We start from the raw sequence: 20,973 nt of genomic DNA, 5'->3' as shown, positions 1-20,973 counted from the left end.
TTATTCATAACAATGTTAATTGGAGCAAATACCACTCAGTCACTCAGTCTGGGTTTAATCGAGCATTGATAATGTTTGTCACTGTCTCTAAATGAGGTCTGCATGATTGATCAGAGACACTGGCTGATTTAAACTTCATTACTGGAGATAATATGTATACTTATTCAGGGCTTTCTGATTATGTACCATGCTTATTTTTACCAGTGTTTTCAGTTTTCTGTCACGACTTCCGCCGAAGTCGGTCCCTCTCCTTGTTCGGGCGATGTTCGGCGGTCGAAGTCACCGACCTTCTAGCCATCACTGATCCATTTTTCATTTTCCATTGGTTTTGTCTTGTCTTCCTTCACACCTGGTTCCAATCCCATCAATGACATGTTGTGTATTTAACCCTCTGTTTCCCCTCTGGTCCTTGTCGGAGATTTTTTGATTGTATGTTTGTGTATTATGTGTTGGTGCGCGACGGGTTTTGTACCCACTTTTTATTATTTTGGTTTTGGAGTTTTGTGAAGAACTGATTAAACAACTCCGTTTATACCAAGTTCGATTCTCCTGCGCCTGACTTCCCTGCTACCAACACGCACCCATTACATTTTCAAAGAAAAGAGTGCACAAGAGGTAGTCCTAAATGATCCGTGTATTAGTCTGCTAAAGAGGTTTTAGACTACATACTGTAGGTTATTTTTACATTGGTAGTTACTCACGCCACATACGGTATTGACTATAATGTGCCAGTTGTATATACAATATGAGTATTTTACATACAGTGCATTCAGAAGGTATTCAGACCCCTTCACTTTTTCCCCACATTTTGTTACGTTACAGCCTTATTTTAAAATGTATTCAATATTTGTTTTCACTAATCAATCTAGACACAATACCCCATAATGACAAAGCGAAAAAATATATATGCACTTACATATATAAAAAAATACCTTATTTACATAAGTATTCAGACCCTTTGATATGAGACTCGAAATTGAGCTCAGGTGCATTCTGTTTCCATTGATCATCCTTGAGATGTTTCTACAACTTGATTGGAGTGCACCTACTGTATGTTAAATTCAATTGATTGGGCATGATTTGGAAAGGCACACACCTGTCTATATAAGGCCCCACAGTTGACAGTGCATGTCAGAGCAAAAACCAAGCCATAAGGTCAAAGGAATTGTTTGTAGACCGCCGACACAGGATTGTGTCGAGGCACAGATCTGGGGAAGGGTACCAAAAGAATTATGCATCATTGAAGGTTCCCAAGAACACAGTGGCATCTGTCATTCTTAAATGGAAAAAGTTTGGAACCACCAAGACTCTTCCCAGAGCTGGCTGCCTGGCCAAACTGAGCAATCGGGCATTGGTCAGGGACGTGACCAACAACCTGATGGTCACTCTGACAGAGCTCCAGAGTTCCTCTATGGAGATGGGAGAACCTTACAGAAGGACAACCATCTCTGCTACACTCCATCAATCAGGCCTTTATGGTAGAGTGGCCCGACGGAAGCCACTGCTCAGTAAAAGGCACATGATAGCCCGCTTGGGAGTTTGCCAGAAGGCACCTAAAGGACTCTCAGAACTCTTTGGCCTGAATGCCAAGCGTCACGTCTGGAGGAAACCTGGCATCATGCTGTGGGGATGTTTTTCAGCGGCAGGGACTGGGAGACTAGTCAGGTGTCAAGGGAAAGATGAACGGAGCAAAGTACAGAGAGATCCTTGATGAAAACCTGCTCCAGAGCACTTAGGACCTCAGACTGGGGCGAAGATTCATCTTCCAACAGGACAACGACCCTAAATACACAGCCAAGACAATGCAGGAGTGGTTTTAGGGCAAGTCTCTGATTGTCCTTGAGTGGTCCAGCCAGAGCTCGGACTTGAACCCAATCGAACATCTCTGGAGAGACCTAAAAATAGCTGTGCAGCAACGCTCCCCATCCAACCTGCAGAGAAAAATGGGAGAAACTCCCCAAATACATTTGCGCCAAGCTTGTAGCGTCATGCCCAGGAAGACTTGAGGCTGTAATCGTTGTCAAAGGCGCTTCAACAAAGTACTGAGTAAAGAGCCTGTGAATAATTATGTGAATGTTATATTTCATTTTTTTTTGTTATATCCTGTTTTTGCTTTGTCATTATGGGGTATTGTATGTAGATTGATGAAGGGGGAAAAAACGACTTAATCATTTTTAGAATAAAGCTGTAACGTAACAAAATGTGGAAAAAGTGAAAAGGTCTGAACACTTTTCAAATGCACTGTATCTTGGTGAATATTATTATTGATATTATCTAACTAATTTACATGTTTGAATATATGTCCTCTTCTCAGTGCTGGCATATTTGTAAATGTTTGTGAATACGGTCTGTCAATTCACCAGATCTGACACCTAATGAGTACTCTGAAGATATGTATTTGCTGCATTGGAAACACTGACATTTGTTCTAGAAGTAAATGGTGTAAATTTGATTAGCAAGTCAGTGCTTGTAATACAACTTAAAGAAAGATACTTATTAGTAAAATAGGTCTATGCAGCATAGGCAGTGATTACTGGAGGGAAGAGTTTTCACTACTTGGATGTGTTCATTTTATTTCCATAATGTCATGTTTATTTCAAACATTCTTTATGATTTATTGGACACTAATGTGGTTATTTTGGTTGTCATTCATAATTTGAATATATAGACTAAGGTTGAAGTTGAGGTGAGCATGATGTGTCTGTCTTGTTACGGACTACACACACAGAGCCGTCTCTTCCTATACACCAACCAAACCAACAGGCAGACTACGCACTGCGTCCGGTTTATGAACTCAGTCAGAGTGTCAGTTTACTGTTGAGAGTGATAAAAGTATAAATACACAGGGTGCAAGTTCGGAATTTGCTAGTGCATCAGCAGTTGTTCAGTTGTTATGTTAGTCACCCAATTAGCAAATGTCAGCTAAATATTTTCAATTGCTAGGTAAGGTAGTCTAGCCAGCTATCTAAATCTCGTAGTAGGCCTATTCATTACCAAATTACCAACCGAGCATGCAGGGCATGTGCTCAGGTGCCCTAAACCTCCAGGGGGCCCCATTGCTTTTGTTAGTTACTCTCAAACAGATATCATATGAACATGGCATAAGTCATGGCAAAATGTGTACAATTGCTTCAAAACTTTCTCACCATGGCAAAAATGATAGAATCTCGCCTAGGGCCCCCAGAAGGCTAGAGGCGGCACTGCACACACACACCAAGAGGCCGGTAGCGGTGGCGCGTTGTCAGTGCAGTATCGCGATTGGGGAGTGTTTGTTATTGGTGGTGACGTATACACCCCCTCAAACCCACTCCCTCCTCTCTGGTTGTGCAGTGTCTCATTTGTGCAATTCTGAAGCTGGTCGTCTGTTCTCAGTGTTTTTCTGGACGTCATGGCGGAGGGACGTGGAGAGCTACCGCCTCAGCCGCCACTTCATCTATCTTTACCCGCGGCCAGCAAGCGACCGTGCTTGCGCCCGGCTCCCCGAGGGCCTGGTCCGGGGCCTGGTCCGGGTTTTCCGAACTCTCGGTTTCGCTGCCCGGAATCTCTGTTGGACTGTGCCGCGAAGGCTGTAGCGGAGAAATGGGCCTTTGAGAGGGTGGAGGAGCGCTTCGAGCGGATCCCAGAGCCAGTACAGCGCCGTATAGTGTACTGGTCCTTTCCGAGGAACGAAAGGGAAATATGTATGTATTCGTCGTTTCAGTGCCGCGTCGCAGGCGAAGAGGGTCCGGCGGTGGGCACAGTGGCTCCCGCTGGATCCGGGTCTGTCCCTGGAGGGGTTACCAATACGACGGCCGCTGCCGGGGCAGCGGGCACCGGAGATGGACTTCCTTTCCGCCGAGGCATACGGCTTTTGGAGACTGGTTGTGTGGAAAATGTCTTACAAGTCGGTAAGTGGAACAAAAGTAGCACTTTGCCCTTGTCCCTCTTCTCCTCTTAAACAGCTTTTCACATGAATCTGTACCAGCTAACTCGGTCAAGGCAGGGTAGGATGGCTTCTAGGAATTATAAGTTTTTCTATACAAACAAAAGTATTGAAAACCTGGTCTATGTTGATGCAATTTTAGCATACGCCAATATTAATTTGGTTCGGATCGAATTAAGTGTGCAGAATGATCTACATTCGATTTGCAAATTCAGATGTCTGGCTAGGCTACTCTGTTTCATTGGGAAGCAGGATACGTTGGTCTGTATCAGTTTAGCTGTTAATAAATTAAAGGGCTGTCAGTTGAGGAGCCTTTATTGTAGCCGTTTGTTAAAATGTGACTGTGGTTTTACCCACACGAACTGAGACAAAGTATAATTTCCATAGCCTCAATATAGCACTGACTCGCTTCACATTACGTTCAGTCGATTGAGCCGACCCAGCTATGTGTTGGTAACATTTAGCACTTTTCTTTCGTCGTCTAGGGCTACAGTATGGAAGGCTACGCTTTCCGTGCGCCGGACTGGCGGCTGAGGGGATCTAACACACGCGAATAAAATGGATCTCCCTTAGTCAGTTTTACATTTTTATTCTTTTACAACTCGATTGTGTCTTTTTGATAGATAAAGAGTAGTTTGTGTTAGACAAAGGCGGTTATTGGATATCTTATTATAATTAAGCCAACATAAGCCGCTTTGATCCAAATCCTATATCTTTTGTTTATTTGCTAGTTGGACAAGACAAAGGACTCGTATCCAATCTAGTATGGACATTTTTTTTCAATGTTAACCAAGCATCGAACGCAAGTTTGGAAGTATTAAAATAGATCCGGATGCCTTAAATTTTACAAAATCATATTAGTGCTGGGAAAATGTGTCTCAGGGTAGCTCCTCTGCTGCACAATAGCTTTCCAGTTGAGATTATCAATATCCGTCTCGCATTTCCAATGCGATCACTGCAAAATAGCCACCACTGAGGGTTATTTTAGACCAAGGGACACTTCAGAGGCTCCTCTCTAACGAAATATTGTTTTATTCATGCGTCTGCCTCCATAAAATGTTAGACTTATCAAATCCTCATTATCTAAACCAATGGAGGGTTTGATTAACTTTTGTTTGGGGCTAGTGCTAGGAGCCAGATAAACATGTGGGTTTACACATCCCGACAACTGGAAACGGAATAGGCCTAGAACACGTTTTTATAGGTTACAGCAAAGACTGGCCTATGTGGAAATGCTTTGATTTCATATTGTTTCTGTACAATATTACTTGAAAATAATAAAGCACACCATATTAATATTATACTCTAAAAACATGATGATAAATCCCAAAGTTCAGTAAGGCATAAGGAAATATGATAGCATGTTAGAAATATAAAATCCACATGAATTATGCAGATATGTGTCCGACAAGAGACAGTCAATTTGTGAACTCAAGTGATTTCGCTATGGAAATGTGTGGCTGAGTATGAAAAAACAACTAACATCAGCACAGCGGAGTCTGAGTTGTCCCTTGGCTATAATGTGCCTCAAAAGAGACACTTACCAGAGTTAGCCGTAAATAATGTACTTTCCCTCCGGGTCAATACAGGCCTGTGTTTACCTTTTTATGAGCCAAATGGAAAGCGGGAAAATGTTCACAGATGGGTCCCTGAGATTTCTATAAAGTATAAATGAAATCGTTTTCTGCCATTCTTTTGTGCATCTTGTCTCTCCAACCTTATATTTGTTTTAAAAAGACTACGGTACATTAACTTTGTTTACACTACCAAGCCTTTCTACAAAGTGCATACATTCCTATGGTATAAACCAGCTACAGATGAGGGTTGCTTGTGCCTTCAAAATATTTAGGATAGTTTTCTACTTGCTCTCTGTGACTGCCAGAACCAACCAGCTCCCTGTATCTTAACCATGCTGTGGGTCTCCTGGCATGTGATTTTTAATTTAGAGGGTTCTGTCTGGTACTCCAGGCCAGCCTCAGCCTGCAAAGCAGATGGGCTGTTTATAAACTAACAGCTTATATGATGCTGTGGAGAAACCCAGGAACATGTCATCTTTGGGAATGCAGCCCGTTTATGTTCTACTTTTTGGTATACTCAGTGAGTCTAGATTCAACGACTGGCACTTCTTCCTTGCTTGTTTGATTGTTCAGACAGAACATTCCACTCCTAGTCATCCAAAACCTTGTTACCTGCCTTGAGACGTTTAGCCAACTGTCAGAACAGGACAGGAGCAGGCCTGTTGCTAGCTCTCTCTCTCCATTGCCTCATGTCTGGATGGGCCCACCACTTCTTTTCACCAGAATTGTAATTCACATGCTGCAACAGTAAGCCCAAAAGTCCTTACTCAGCGCTTTTTATTTGTGTCAATGGGGGCAAACTCATCTGCAGTCAGGACAGTTAGCATGCAGTGGCGCATAACTCAATTCACTGTTTGGATCTTTTAAATGAATTAGTATAGGTGCGTAATCAGTTGAAGACAAGAATACCAGTTTGGCCCAGATATATGCCTTTGTCTGGTTTTACTTAACTCTAAAGTCCCTTATTGCATGTGAACTCATCACATTGCACATATTAGCCTGTGCTCATAATCTACTCAGGGCTTTAGTCATAATTAGAATAATCAAAGCTAGTTGTGTGTTTGTGTATAATCCCCCACACATGCCTAGCAGTCTCCTCATCGCCAGGCAGAATCTTATAAAGTCCTCAGAGAGGAGGTTCCAGCTTTGAGTTGGGCTTCAGGATTATTGGGTCATGCTTTGTTACCCAGCTGTAGAAAAGCCCTTGTTCACAGAAGGGGAGGAGGAGGGTCTGTGTGTGTGGTGGGGGGGATTGTTATAAACATGGTCCTCTCTCTACCTCACCACGTTGTTTCATAAAGCCGTAAAATAGGTCCCCCTCTTTGAAGCTTCACCGACTTCCACTAGAGACGAAGCCATGCTTATGCTGGATTATGCAATTTAGCTCTTGAGATTCCTGTGACAATGTTTGGGGGGGGGGGTTCAAGTCATGTGGGGCTTCTGCTATGAAGAGAGGGTTTAAGGGTGGCAGGTAGCCTAGCAGTTAAGACTGTTGGGCCTGTTGGGTTTGAATCCCTGAGTAGACTAGGTGAAAAACAATCTGTCTGTGCCCTTGAGCAAGGCACTTAACCCTAATTGCTCCTGTAAGTCGCTCTGGATAAGAGTTTCTGCTAAATGACTAAAGTGTAAGTAAAAGGAAGTGATTGAGCTCAGTCAGGTCCATTCCTAGTCATCGATGATGTACCTCAGCCATGACTCAAACAGGAGTCACACACCTCTTGGATTTTTGTGTGGCAGGGTGCGGGCCTAGTACGATCATGCCTTTTTGTTTTTCCATCTTGGCATCTCATTTGTAATACCTGTATTGTGGAAGGCATTTTTGTGTGTTTGGGGGTTTCGTTAGAAATGACACATGGCAAAATAAGTTGCGTTTAAACTAGATGATGCCATGTTAATGCTGCGGGTAGACAGCTGTTTAAATGTCTGTTTCTCTCCTCTCATTCTGTTACATTTTGGCTCTGCTACCTCCCTACTACAAAATGAAAACTACCCATTTCCTAATGACTAACCCATCGTGTCTAGTCTACATTAGAAAATGGATATGTATAGTTAGTAAATCTGTACATCTACTAATGGACTTTACTTAGGCTATCCATTATTTGTTTTTGATGCAGACCCCTTCTATTTATTTCCGGGCCTTTACTGTATGTTTTCCCAAACTCAAGTGAGTTTGGAGGTTGTTTCTTGGCTCGATTTGAGGCAGATATTAATTTGTTACTCCTCAATCATGTCACTACTCATAGTTAGCCCTATCCACCACATTTTCAAATGTCGCTATGGGACAGCCAAACAACAGAAGTGATGGAATCGTCTTCCACTTTACTTCCCTACTGCAGCCCGCCGGTGGCAAACTTGCCTCAAGTTGCTGGAGCAGATTATTAGGAATCAATTTATAGAGCATAAAAGTAAAGTAAACATGTATAAGTGTAACGATAATCTATAGGCTACGTAGCCTAACTATAAAACGTTTGTGAGTATTAACACTGGAGGAGAGTTTATTGTTCTACAGTCTTACACCTGTCAATCAACCAGTGGTGTAAAGTACTTAAGTAAAATACTTGGAAGTACTACTTATATAGGCCATCCAATGTATTCGGCGCAAGTGACAAATAACATTTGATTTGATTTAAGTCGTTTTTTGGGGGTATCTGTACTTTACTTTACTATTTATATTTTTGATCATGTTTACTTTTACTTCACCACATCCCTAAAAAAGTGATGTACTTTTTACTCCATACATTTTCCCTGGCAATCAAAAGTACTCGTTACATCCTGAATGCTTAGCAGGACAGGAAAATTGTCTAATTCACACACTTATCACGATAACATCCCAGGTCATCTCTACTGCCTCTGATCTGGCGGACTCACTAAACACATGTTTCGTTTGTAAATTATGTCTGAGTGTTGGCGCATGCCCCTGGCTATCCGTAATAATAATAATAATAATAATAATAATTATGCCATCTGGTTTGCTTTATATAAGGAATTTGAAATTATTTACACTTACCTTTGAAACTTAAGTATATTTAAAACCAAATACTTTTAGACTTGTACTCAAGTAGTATTTTACTGACTTTTACTTGAGTCATTTTCTATTATGGTATCTACTTTTACTCAAGTATACTTTTTCCACCATTGCATTCATCTGATCAATGTATCCTACTGCATGCTGCCTATTAATAAGGTGGTAGTAAGTCCATTCAGTGTGTGTTTTTTGTCATATTGACAACTGATAATAATAGGCTACTTTAATGTACATGTGTAGGCCTAATGAAAAATAATATAGTAACTCGTATTTAAATGACGCCGTTTAGCCTGCACATCTTTTACAGCATGTCAATATTGCCTCGTTGCTCAAATGGTTTGCAAGTGATTTCCATTTTTCTAATGCTTGTCAAGTCCTTTGGGTCTTGTTTTACTGTGCTCATCTCTCTGTCTGTCCTGTGCAACTATTTGCAAATTGCAATGCATCAGTGCAACAATGTTATCATAACTGGCCAAAAGTGATCACACCAATGCACTTTCTCTCCTCAACTTTCCCTGACACTTAATTTGCTGTAGGCTTGTTTTACAATCAGCAAGAGCAAGTCTGCTCCACTATCAGGGCCGGCGTTATGTGCGGGCCCTAGGGGGCCTGGCCCGCCCTACCGGACCCCCTTGCCCGTCCAAATAAATATAGAAATATTTATTATTTATTTGACCGAGACGCATGCCGACAAAGATTAATCTATCTCGGATTTAAGCATCCACGTGAGCGAAACAGTGCCCCTCTGTCTCAGTATGTGTAGACCACAGGAGGTTGGGGGCACCTGAATTGGGGAGGACGGGGTTGTGGTAATGGCTGGAGTTGTATAAGTGGAATGTTATCAAACACAATAAACATGGTTTCCATGTGTTTGATGCCATTCCATTCCCTTCGGTCCAACCATTATGAGCTGTCCTCCCCTCCTCAGCCTCCCCTGGTGTAGACAATGTATTGAATCTGATGCTGTCTGGACAAAAATAGTATGGCATGTCATACTTTTTCTGGCCAGACAGCATCAGATACATGGGCCACTTATAGTAAGACAAAGGGGTGCTGTTGCTCTCCAGTTTCAGCAGAGAGGAAGAGACGAAGCGAGAGAACCCACTTTTGCCAAAATCTGCTCTGAATAAGCACAATGCGTTTCTATGTGCATAATATGCAGACCTAAGCTTGTGGCCTGCATTCTCGGCTTTGGAACAACGACTTGCGTTGTTAGGGAGGAGACATGATCACCGTATCATTATATACAGATCTCTGGTTTCAGGCACTTGCGAATTAAAAAGGAAAGTTGGCGGGTGAACAATGCACTGTTTGGATGCTGGCTTCCTCTATAGTCTATTGATGTTTTGCCAAAATGTGTATAATAATTACTTAATAAAATCCTTCAAAATACTTTACCAGAGAGTTTGACTTGGCCACAGAGGACCATTTAGCTTATTTAAAAAAAACAGCTGTGGATTGTTTCAAATCACAACTGCATAGGCCTATGCCTTTTTGTCAAGCCAGCTTTATGGGCAACGCGTGTGGTAATAGGCCTAGTTGATTACTGAGTTGCATCTGTCAGTAAAAAGCATCTAAAATGTGTGAAGATAATGTATCTGGAGTATCATTTAAAATGTTAAATTCATGCATGCGTGGTCCTGTGGAAAAAACGGGCCTGCTTATAGAAATAAAAACCCTTCCAACTGATTTTGTTCTGGCTCTGTCCACTATTGATTAGCCCTAGGCCTACATTTTTAGACAAGAAAATTATTTATTTCTACCTGGTCTACAACAACACAGTGCAATGAGAAATGTATCATTGTTAACAAGTGAGTACACAGTTATTGTCTATAGGCTATAAACTGCTAGCCTGGCTGACTCACAACCCACGTGATTACATTCCGCAAGCAAGAGTGCATTTGTCCTCCAATAGGCTCTCGGTGAATAAAATATGTGGAAATAAGTGTCCAACAAGCTTTTGTACTCTGTTTTTCCTGGGACTGCACAAGATTTAAGAGGAATAGCCGAGGCGGTGGAGAGGCCAGTTGTGTAATTGCGCAACAGAACAATGAAGACAGACAGACTCGAGACGTATAGCCTAACAGGCTGATGACACCACTCTCGTCGCGTGCGGGAGCGTTGCAAAATAAATTAAGAAATCTATGATATTCAATTATTGCACCCACACTACTTGCGTGCGCCAACGAGCGTCTGTGTTGCCAAGGGCTAAAATAGGAATCAGTTCTATTTCTGACGCAGATCGCGCTGCAAGTCCTGTCTCTCCCATCTCCTCATTAGTTTATAGAAGCAGGTACCCACGTGCCATCTCCTCATTGGTTATACCCACGTGGGTGACTGAAAGACGAACGAGGTTAGTGGCGGTAATGCACCTAATTTATGAAAGTTGCCAATTGCAATATAAAGTCAGGAGAAGAAAAAGCCTGGAAGGAAGAGGGATGACTAGAAACGATTCGGTTGACCGTTTTATGTATGGATTAATTGGCGGAGTAGAGGACCTTGTGCATTTCAGGTAAAATAACAGCTCAACGTTTATATCCTAGGACAAATTAGCTAGCAACAGCAAGCTAGCTAAATAGGACAAATTAGCTAGCAAGTGCAAGCTAACTAGCTAAATTGCCATAAATGTTTAATGTTTTTCGACCTGTGCCCAAATTAATATAATTGGTTCAGAGTTTGTTTTGATATTTTAACCTGCGTGTCGTGATCGCGCTTGGCGTGGGGGGACAAAATATATTTATTTACTAATGGCGCACGCGCGCAGCCGGTTTGGGTTCCATGTAAGTTAGAAGCGTATGCATATTAACCCATCCGTTTATAAAGAGAATATATCATGTCAATTTACACTGTGGGGGGAAGAAGAAAAAAAAGTGATCAGATTGGCTACCTATTATTTCGTTATGTGAACTCCAGTCCTTGGGCACGCAGCTCGAAAAGCTACCATATTGATTCTGTTTTTTAGGGACAATAAATGTATCCTACCTAGGCTACAACAACACAATATAATGCAGAATGTTAAACTCTAGTCTGTAAACCACAGGGAATAGCTTATGTCATTTGATTAACCGCTCATAAGCCCAGCGTTTTGAATGCATATTCATTTAGAAATAACTGCTTCTAGCCTGCCTAATTGGGCAGTCATTTGGATCAGTTATGCTTCTTTTTGTCGTCAATTTAGCCTACAAGGTCCAGGCACTTTAGCATGCCAGTAATATGGGTTATTTTCTCAGGATCTATCAGATAACAGAAACCTGCTAATGCAGGGATTCCTAGTGGCACGCATATGAATTATGACAATGTGAGTGTGCAGAGGAAGTCGTTGCATAGTTTCCATGTTATAAAAGCGTTCGAGAACAAGGTGGATATTTCTGAAGGTCTTTGTCTTAAGAGTGGTAACTATCATTGTGGTCTTTGTATTCTAGGTCAAATATTACTCAGAACCTATACAAGTTTTTTAAAGGGGACCACGAATTCTGCTCCGTCTCTCATCGCCCAGACAGACAATATTTAATCAAGACAATTAATTCCATGCCTGCAAGCCTTAAAGACAATCAGCCAAACAGATCTTCTCTTCACACTTATTAGAACTCTCAGGTTTGAAGGGCACAGCCATTAAAATCCCTTTCTGTCTCTATCAAAGGAGAGAAATTAATTTGGTCAGGGGAAGGGAGTGGTGGGGAGGGGGGGCTTAAGTATGCAAAAGGATTAATCAGGGGAGAGTACAAAATGCTCCTTCTGATAAAGCAAGGTGAACACACACACACACACACACACACACACACACACACACACACACACACACACACACACACACACACACACACACACACACACACACACACACACACACACACACACACACAGAGAGCCTCTATAGTTGCTAGGCCAACACAATGTTGCTGTGAAGTTGTGGGAATGTGTTTATATAAGCTTTAGTGACTGACCCTGAGGACAGACCATGTAAAGAGGAGCCATGCTGACTGACTGTATAGCCATGCTTCTTCCTCTCATGTGCCACATGGATTCAGATCTAGTCCCCAGTTACTGCTGCTTGTTTTCATGTTTACACTGGAACAAGATGATAACCAGCTACAGCACCATTCACATTCCACCCCTCTCATATAACGTGTGTTGTCTGTAGGGGTTTCATAACAATGATTTACCTTGGGTTCGGTGCATTCTCAAATGCTGAAAATCAATGTGACTTTGCCCCCTTTGCATTTGTTGCCCGCCTCCTGCCCAGCAATACCCTCTGATTGACTTTATCAGTAATACACACTGCTCAGCCCAGATCCCACACTTTTACAGACCTGACTTGTGGAAGAATATGCTGCTTGTTCTACAGGGAGATAATGGGTTTATTCATTCCACTGTCTATCACTGATCTCTAGCTTCCACCATATTGATAGGTTGGGCCCAGTGGTAATGTTCAGGGTCCTCCTCCTCTCCATTCCCTGGCTGGCGCCGAGGGCCCCATGCACATACCTGCTGGTGGGTCATGTGCGTCAGTCACTAACCATTCCGCCTTTCATCCGTGTTTTATTGGAGCTAACAGCTTTCTGTAGCACACACATACACTGTTCCCTGCTCAAAGCCATAACACAGGGTCAAGGAGAATGACTGCAAAAGTTAGTTCCTATTGAAGCCATCATGCGTCAGTGGTGAGTTATCCTGTTAGTTCTTACACCAGCAGGTATATATTATAAAGTTGTTATCACAAGGTGCTGCTGCTGCAATGTGACTTATTGTGGCCAGCTTGGAGATTATTATTACAGAGCTAATACTGGTTGTTGGGGTGGGATTGGCGTCTGTGGGTGGCCTTTCACAATTTCTTTGGATTCCTCATGTCTTAATCATGTTTGGAACAAATCGGATGTTAGGTTCTATATTTATAGGAATCCTATAAATGTAAAATGATCGATTTGGGTGCAATACTTTTAACTTAATTTCTAAGAGATCAAATTTATTTCAACAAAAAATAATGTTGCAGGAATGCTAATCTTATCTGTTTCTAACCACAGACAAAATTTCAGAACAATCTGAGATGGTGGGGGTCAAAATCCTCTTTCTTGTGCTTTTAGAGGTGGAACGACTCTGAAAAGATTTGTCATGGGTTCTCGGGTCCTGAAAAATGTCTACAGCTGCACCATTGAGAGCATGCATCACAGGTTGGTATGGCAACTGCTTGGCATCCAACCGCAAGGTGCTACAGAAGGTAATGCGGACGATCCAGAACATCACTGGGGCCAAGCTCCCTGCCATCCAGGACCTCTATACCATGTTGTGACAGAGGAAAGCCCTAAAAATGGTCAAAGACTCCAGCCATCCAAGTCGTAAACTGTTATCTCTGCTACTGCACGTCAATCAGTACCGAGGCACCATGTCTGGAACCAACAGCACCCTGAACAGCTTTTACCCCTAAGCCATAAGACTGCTAAATAGTTAGTCTATCTATTTTGTTAACTATCTGCATTGACCCTTTTTGTACAACCTTTTTTTGACTCATCATGCTGCTGCTACTGTTTACTATCGGTCATTTTATTCCTAGCTATATGTACACATCTACCACAATCTCATACCCCTGCACATTAACACGGTACTGGTACCCCTGGTATATAGCCATGTTAACGTTACTTGTTTTACTTTTCTATTGTTTTGCTATTTTCTTTCTCTTTGCAATGTTGGGAAGGGTCTGTAAGCATTTCACTGTTAGTCTACACCTGCTGTTTACCAAAAATGTGACAAATAAAATGTAATTTGATTTGAAATGCAAAATATCACCAGGGGTAATAAAAAGGCCATGGAAAGAGACGCAAATCAGCCCAAGGAATGGAAAAAGTGGTTGGGATACACACATGGAATAGAGAGTAGGGAGAGATCATTAATCAACCCATATCCTGGGCTACTAAAGGATTGTGTGAAGCCAAGCAAAAACTCCTCCGACTTCCCTTCTGTCAAAGTCTTCAAATGTAGAGAGAGTGGCATCGGCACTGGGAATGTAACATAAAACTTGGAGAGGAGGAAATGCAGCCACAGAGCAACCAGCCTCTCCCATACAAGCCTTTTATCCAGCTGACTTTTGTGTGCTGAGAGTTGTGGCCAGTTCACATGGAAACTTAATTTTCTCCATCTGGACTGCAGGGAAGGCTAATGTGTTGAAGAAGGGGTCAAATATCCTGCCAGAGGGTAGAAACAGGAGAACGGGAGAGAGAAAGAATGAGAGCGAGGCCTCTGTGGCAGTCAGTTATGTGTGAAACATTATGCACATTTCTAATGGGGAGACTCAGATTGTTGTTAAGATGCTTTGGCTATGTAAAAATCCTCTCTTATACAGTAGATGCGCTTCTTTTTGCTTGCTGCTCAAGTGACTAGTCTGGCATTGATCAAATCAAATACAATTGTATTTGTCACACGAGCCAAATACAACAGATGTAGACCTTACAGTGAAATGCTTACTTACACGCCCTTAACCAACAATGCAGTTTAAAGAAAAATAAGTGTTCGGTAAAAAATAAGTTGGAGGAAGAAAGAAATAAAAAATAGCAAATTAAAGAGCAGCAGTAAATAACAGTAGCGTGGCTATATACATGGGGTACTGGTACAGAGTCAATGTGCAGGGGCACAGGTTAGTCGAGGTAATTGAGGTAATATGTACAGTTGAAGTCGGAAATGTATTTGGCTAAGGTGTATGTACATTTCAACTCACTTTTTCACAGTTGCTGACATTTAATCCTGGTAAAAAAATTCCCTGTTTTAGGTCAGTTAGGTTCACCACTTTATTTTAAGAATGTGAAATGTCAGAATAATAGTAGAGAGAATGATTTATTTCAGCTTTTATTTCTTTCATCACATTCCCAGTGGGTCAGAAATTTACATACACTCAATTAGTATTTGGTAGCATTGCTTTTTAAATTGTTTAACTTGGGTCAAACGTTTTGGATAGCCTTCCACAAGCTTCCCATAATAAGTTGGGTGAATTTTGGCCCATTCCTCCTGACAGAGCTGGTGTAACTGAGTCAGGTTTGTAGGCCTCCTTACTCGTACACACTTTTTTCAGTTCTGCCCACAAATGTTCTACAGGATTGAGGTCAGGGCTTTGTGATGGCCACTTCAATACCTTGACTTTGTTGTCCTAAAGCCATTTTGCCACAACTTTGGAAGTATGCTTGGGGTCATTGTCCATTTGGAAGACCCATTTGTGACCAAGCTTTAACTTCCTGACTGATGTCTTGAGATGTTGCTTCAATATATCCACATAATTTTCCTCCATGATGCCATTTTTTTTGAGAAGTGCACCAGTCTTTCCTGCAGCAAAGCACCCCTACAATATGCTGCCACCCTCGTGTTTTACTGTTGGGATGATGTTCTTCGGCTTGCAAGCCTCCCCCTTTTTCCTCCAAACATAACGATGGTCATTATGGCCAAACAGTTCTATTTTTGTTTCATCAGATCAGAGGACATTTCTCCAAAAAGTATGATTTCTGTCCCCATGTGCAGTTGTAAACCGTAGTCTGGCTTTTTTATGGTGGTTTTGGAGCTGTGGCTTCTTTCTTGCTGAGCGGCCTTTCAGGTTATGTCGATATAGGACTCGTTTTACTGTGGATATAGATACTTTTGTACCTGTTTCCTCCAAAATCTTCACAAGGTCCTTAGCTGTTGTTCTGGGATGGATTTGCACTTTTCGCACCAAAGTACGTTCATCTCTAGGAGACAGAACGTGTCTCCTTCCTGAGTGGTATGATGGCTGCATGGTCCCATGCTGTTTATACTTGCGTACTATTGTTTGTACAGATGAAGGTGGTACCTTCAGGTGTTTGGAATTGCTCCGAAGGATGAACCAGGTCTACAAGTTTTCTTCTGAGGTCTTGTCTGATTTCTTTTGATTTTCCCATGATGTCAAGCAAAGAGGCACTGAGTTTCAAGGTAGGCCTTGAAATACATCCACAGGTACACCTCCAATTGACTCAAATGATATCAATTAGCCTATCAGAAGCTTCTAAAGCCATGACATCATTTTCTGGAATTTCCCACGCTGTTTAAAGTCACAGTCAACTTAGTGTATGTAAACTTCTGACCCACTGGAATTGTGATACAGTGAATTATAAGTGAAATAATCTGTCTGTAAACAATTGTTGGAAAAATTACTTGTGTCATGCACAAAGTAGATGTCCTAACCGACTTGCCAATACCTGTAGTTTGTTAACAAGACATTTGTGGAGTGGTTGAAAAATGAGTTTTAATGACTCCAACCTAAGTGTATGTAAACTTCTAACTTCAACTGTACATGTAGGTAGAGTTAAAGTGACTATGCATAGATAATAAACAGAGTAGCAGCAGTGTAAAAGAGGGGTCTGGGTAGCCCTTTGATTAACTGTTCAGGAGTCTTATGGCTTGGGGGTAGAAGCTGTTAAGAAACCTTTTGGACCTAGACTTGGCCCTCCAGTACTGCTTGCCATGCGGTAGCAGAGAACAGTCTATGACTAGGGTGGCTGGAGTCTTTGACAATTTTTAGGGCCTTCCTCTGACCGCCTGGTATAGAGGTCCTGGATGGCAGGAAGCTTGGCCCCAGTGATGTACTATGCTGTAAGAACTACCCTCTGTAGTGCCTTGCAGTCGAAGGCCGAGCAGTTGCCATACCAGGCAGTGACGCAACCAGTCAGGATGCTCTCGATAGTGCAGCTGTTGAACTTTTTAAGGATCTGAGGACCCATGCCAAATCTTTTTAGTTTCCTGAAGGGGGAATAGGCTTTGTCATACCATCTTCACGACTGTCTTGGTGTGTTTGGACCATGATAGTTTGTTGGTAATGTGGACACCAAGCTCTCAACCTGCTCCACTACAGCCCTGTCGATGAGAATGGGGGCGTGCTCGGTCTTCCTTTTCCTGTAGTCCACGATGAGCTCCTTTGTCTTGCTCACATTGAGGAGAGGTCGTTGTCCTGGCGCCAGGTCTCTGACCTCCTCACTATATGCTGTATCATCATTGCCCGTGATCAGGCCTACCACTGTGTCGTCGGCAAACTTAATGATGGTGTTGGAGTCGTGCCTGGCCATGCAGTTATGGGTGAACAGAGAGTACAGGAGGGGACTGAGCACACACCCCTGATTCCTCGTGTTGAGGATCAGCGTGGCAGATGTGTTGTTACCTACCCTTACCACCCGGGCGGTGGCCCGTCAGGAAGTCCAGGATCCAGTTGCAGAGGGAGGTGTTTAGTCCCAGGGTCCTGAGCTTTGAGGGCACTATGGTGTTGAAAGCTGAGCTGTAGTCATTGAATAGCATTCTCACGTAAGTGTTCCATTTGACCAGGTGGGAAAGAGCAGTGTGGAGTGCAATAGAGATTGCGTCATCTGTGGATCTGTTGGGGCGGTATGAAAATTGGAGTGGGTCTAGGGTTTCTGGGATATGGTGTTGATGTGAGTCATGACCAGCCTTTCAAAGCACTTCATGGCTACAGACGTGAGTGCTATGGGTCGGTAGTCATTTAGGCAGGTTACCTTGGTGTTCTTGGGCACAGGGACTATGGTTGTCTGCTAGAAACATGTTGGTATTACAGACTCTGACACGGAGAGGTTGAAAATGTCAGTGAAGACACTTGCCAGTTGGTCAGTCCATGCTCAGAGTACACGTCCTGGTAATCCGTCTGGCCCTGCGGCCTTGAATGTTGACCTGTTTAAAGGTCTTCCTCACATCGGCTGTGGAGAGCGTGATCCCCGTCGTCCGGATCACCAAGGGATCATTTTGATGCGGTGCACTTTAAGATCCATTCTTAATTTTATTGACCAAAAAATGTAATTTCTCTTCAGCCAATATTTTCGTATTTCATTGAATTAATGGGTTGTTTTAACAGCTCTGAATATTGATGTAAACTAAACGATTCAACCACAGCACGTCTCTACTATAAAATTCATGGTATGGCCACAAAGTGGAGGTCGCATTTGCACACATTTTGTTCTTCCGAAGCCACCTGATGACCTTTTTTCTGCCTGGGATATGTCCTGTAATTGCTGTCCATATAAATGTATCAGAGTATCACCCTGTCTCTGTACTGCTCTAGAGACTGATGCGCTGCCCCAAATGGGACCCTATACTCAATAGTGCACTATGTAGTGAATAGTGTGCCATTTGGGGTGCAGCCTGGGATGAGGTAGAGATTTCAAGATGAGCATCAAGGATTTTCTGAGCCAATTAGATTTGGCCTTTTAACTCTGTCCATTATAGCTGTGTTTGGTCACCATTGTTTGTTCTGTGTCGAACAGCAAATGTCAATGTCACAGACCTAGGGCCGTTACAGTGGTAACTCTTCAACCTTTCCATAGAAATGAAACAATTTCCCCCCAGACCTGAAAGGCAGTGGGTAATGCTATTTGTAGTCATTTGAACAGATATTGGTCAGAAAGTCAGTTTCACTCAAAAACCGGCAGTTGCTATTGCAATGGTCACGTGTTGAACAGCAGGCCTCGACAATGGGGTGCTGTTACTATAAGCAAGACAGTAACTGCAGCCCATAGCTCCTTATTGTGGAGCACATTAGCATGACGTTCTGTTAAGCCATTTCCAGTTGTCATGGAAAATGTCTATTAGCTTCTTCAGCGTTACAATTGCTGATAGTTAAGTGAGCGGGAATAAAAAGACATTCCACCTCTGTTGTCTTGTGTTTTAATGGTAATTTGTCCAAGCCGACTGTGTCCTCTCTGCGTTCATAGGTGTTCATGTAAGTGAGGTCTTATTATTGTCATAGAGCATTAGGGTCGGCTAGCAACTCTATTTATAAACACAAAGAAACAGAAACAACACAACCACCACAGCCGATACATGCCCACACCTGTCCATGAACAAACACAAGTACGCAGTAACTCTACGCCAGCATCGCTCAATTGTCAGTTATTAGGCCTACACCAGAGACGGGGGAGTGAATATCTAGCTCTAAGTTATTCAAAGCAGTTATAATCAGTCCCTGTTTTTGCATTGAAAAATTGTACTCCCTGTTAAATATTGATAGCCTCCTCAAGCTAAAGCCTGGCTAAGTAGAAATGGTGCATAATTGTATTGTGGGGCTGCTACTCATTACTCAAGCTTGTCTATTAAATGAACACAATATAAATACCAATTGCTCTGGTCTCTCCTCTCTCCTCTCTCTCTCTCCTTCTGCCTACCGGCTCTCTTTTTCAATATGGGCTAATGACAGGGCTGCGTTTCCCTGCAGTGGTTCTGCTGATACGGCCCATTAGGCACTTGGTTCTCACAGCCAGGCAGCTGAATGAACAGATGACTGCAGGAAAAAGGGGTGGAGGGTAGAGGAGGAGGGGTAAGGGAAAAAAAAGAACTGAAATGCAGAGTAAATAAGCAACCTGTCACCTCCCCCACCAGTGGTGACAAAAAAAGCTCCGGCACCCCGGCGAAGGAAGCTGGCGTCAGAGACACCTCATTAGTCTCCCACAACCCTGACTGACACACTGCATGCCACGGAGAGAGGGAGCGGGGGAGAGAGGGAGAGGGGACACGCAAACATGCAGAGAGAGAGAGGGGACACGGACAGAACAGCCAGTACGCCTCTTGCCCTACCCTGCAACATGATTAATGTGGGCAACAGCCGCGGGGTTGTGGGCTGCGTCTGAACCCCTAGCCCCCACGCTCTCTTTCACAGCCCCCTAACCTCAAGCTGCACCTCCTCCTCCTCCAGGCCAACGTCCCAGCTTTCCCCGGTCGCTCGGCTCACTAACAAAGGTGGTGCCACTGAAGACGCAGTATGGAATTGTAATCCAATATGGCCTCTGAATGCAGCCTAGCTGCCCTGCATTGAAAGGAGACGGAGGTGGAACTCACTGGTTGTGTCTGAATGGCACCCTATTCCCTACATAGTGCACATAAATGGTTCTGGTCAAAAGTAGTGCACTTTAATAGGGAATAAGGTGCAATTTCAGAAACAGTCATTGGCTTGGCTCAGTTCACCTCTTGTTCCCCCCACAAATACCGGGAAACCAAACCACAAGGTTGGCTGTATAAATTGAGCTCAAAGTATAGTGACTCCTTTGGACATGTATAAATGGTACTGGTATTCCCCTGTCATTATACCGAACTGGTACTTGAGAACATTCCCCCTCTGCTCCCAATGTGTGTCTAGTTTCCTGTCCTTCATTTTACACTGCATTTCCAGAGTGTCTGCACTGTACAGAAGTCATGTATGTGGAGTAAGGGGATAGACAACCATGGAAAGCCCTGGTCTGCCTGCCCAGCGCTGCTGATGGCCAGAGGTGAAGGGGAGTCGACCCACCCGGGTGAGTGTGTGTTTGAATGGAGAGATTCTGGTAGATGTCATGGTCTAACAGGATCAGGCTGCCCCCCCCCCCCCCCCCCCCCCCCCACACACACACACTACCACCACCTCACTGCCTAAGCCCCTTTTTCTTAGCATAGTGGTATTATGAAAAGCACTAGCAGTGGATATGATA

At 43.1% G+C, this 20,973-nt stretch overlaps 1 protein-coding gene across 2 annotated transcripts in view; it reads left to right on the top strand.

The window, feature by feature from the left end:
• The first annotated feature begins 3,309 nt into the window (after positions 1-3,309).
• LOC129814094 (zinc finger SWIM domain-containing protein 5-like) overlaps positions 3,310-20,973 on the top strand; it is a 63,601-nt gene continuing 45,937 nt past the window's right edge. For both annotated transcript variants that reach the window (XM_055866880.1, XM_055866879.1), the window contains exon 1: positions 3,310-3,887. In XM_055866880.1, the coding sequence (XP_055722855.1) occupies positions 3,389-3,887 (499 nt within the window). In that variant the 5' untranslated portion in view covers positions 3,310-3,388. The remainder of the gene's footprint in view (positions 3,888-20,973) is intronic.

Source organism: Salvelinus fontinalis, chromosome 17 (genome assembly GCF_029448725.1).
Source record: "Salvelinus fontinalis isolate EN_2023a chromosome 17, ASM2944872v1, whole genome shotgun sequence".
Taxonomy (NCBI): domain Eukaryota; kingdom Metazoa; phylum Chordata; class Actinopteri; order Salmoniformes; family Salmonidae; genus Salvelinus; species Salvelinus fontinalis.
This window is presented reverse-complemented; position numbering and strand designations above follow the sequence as displayed.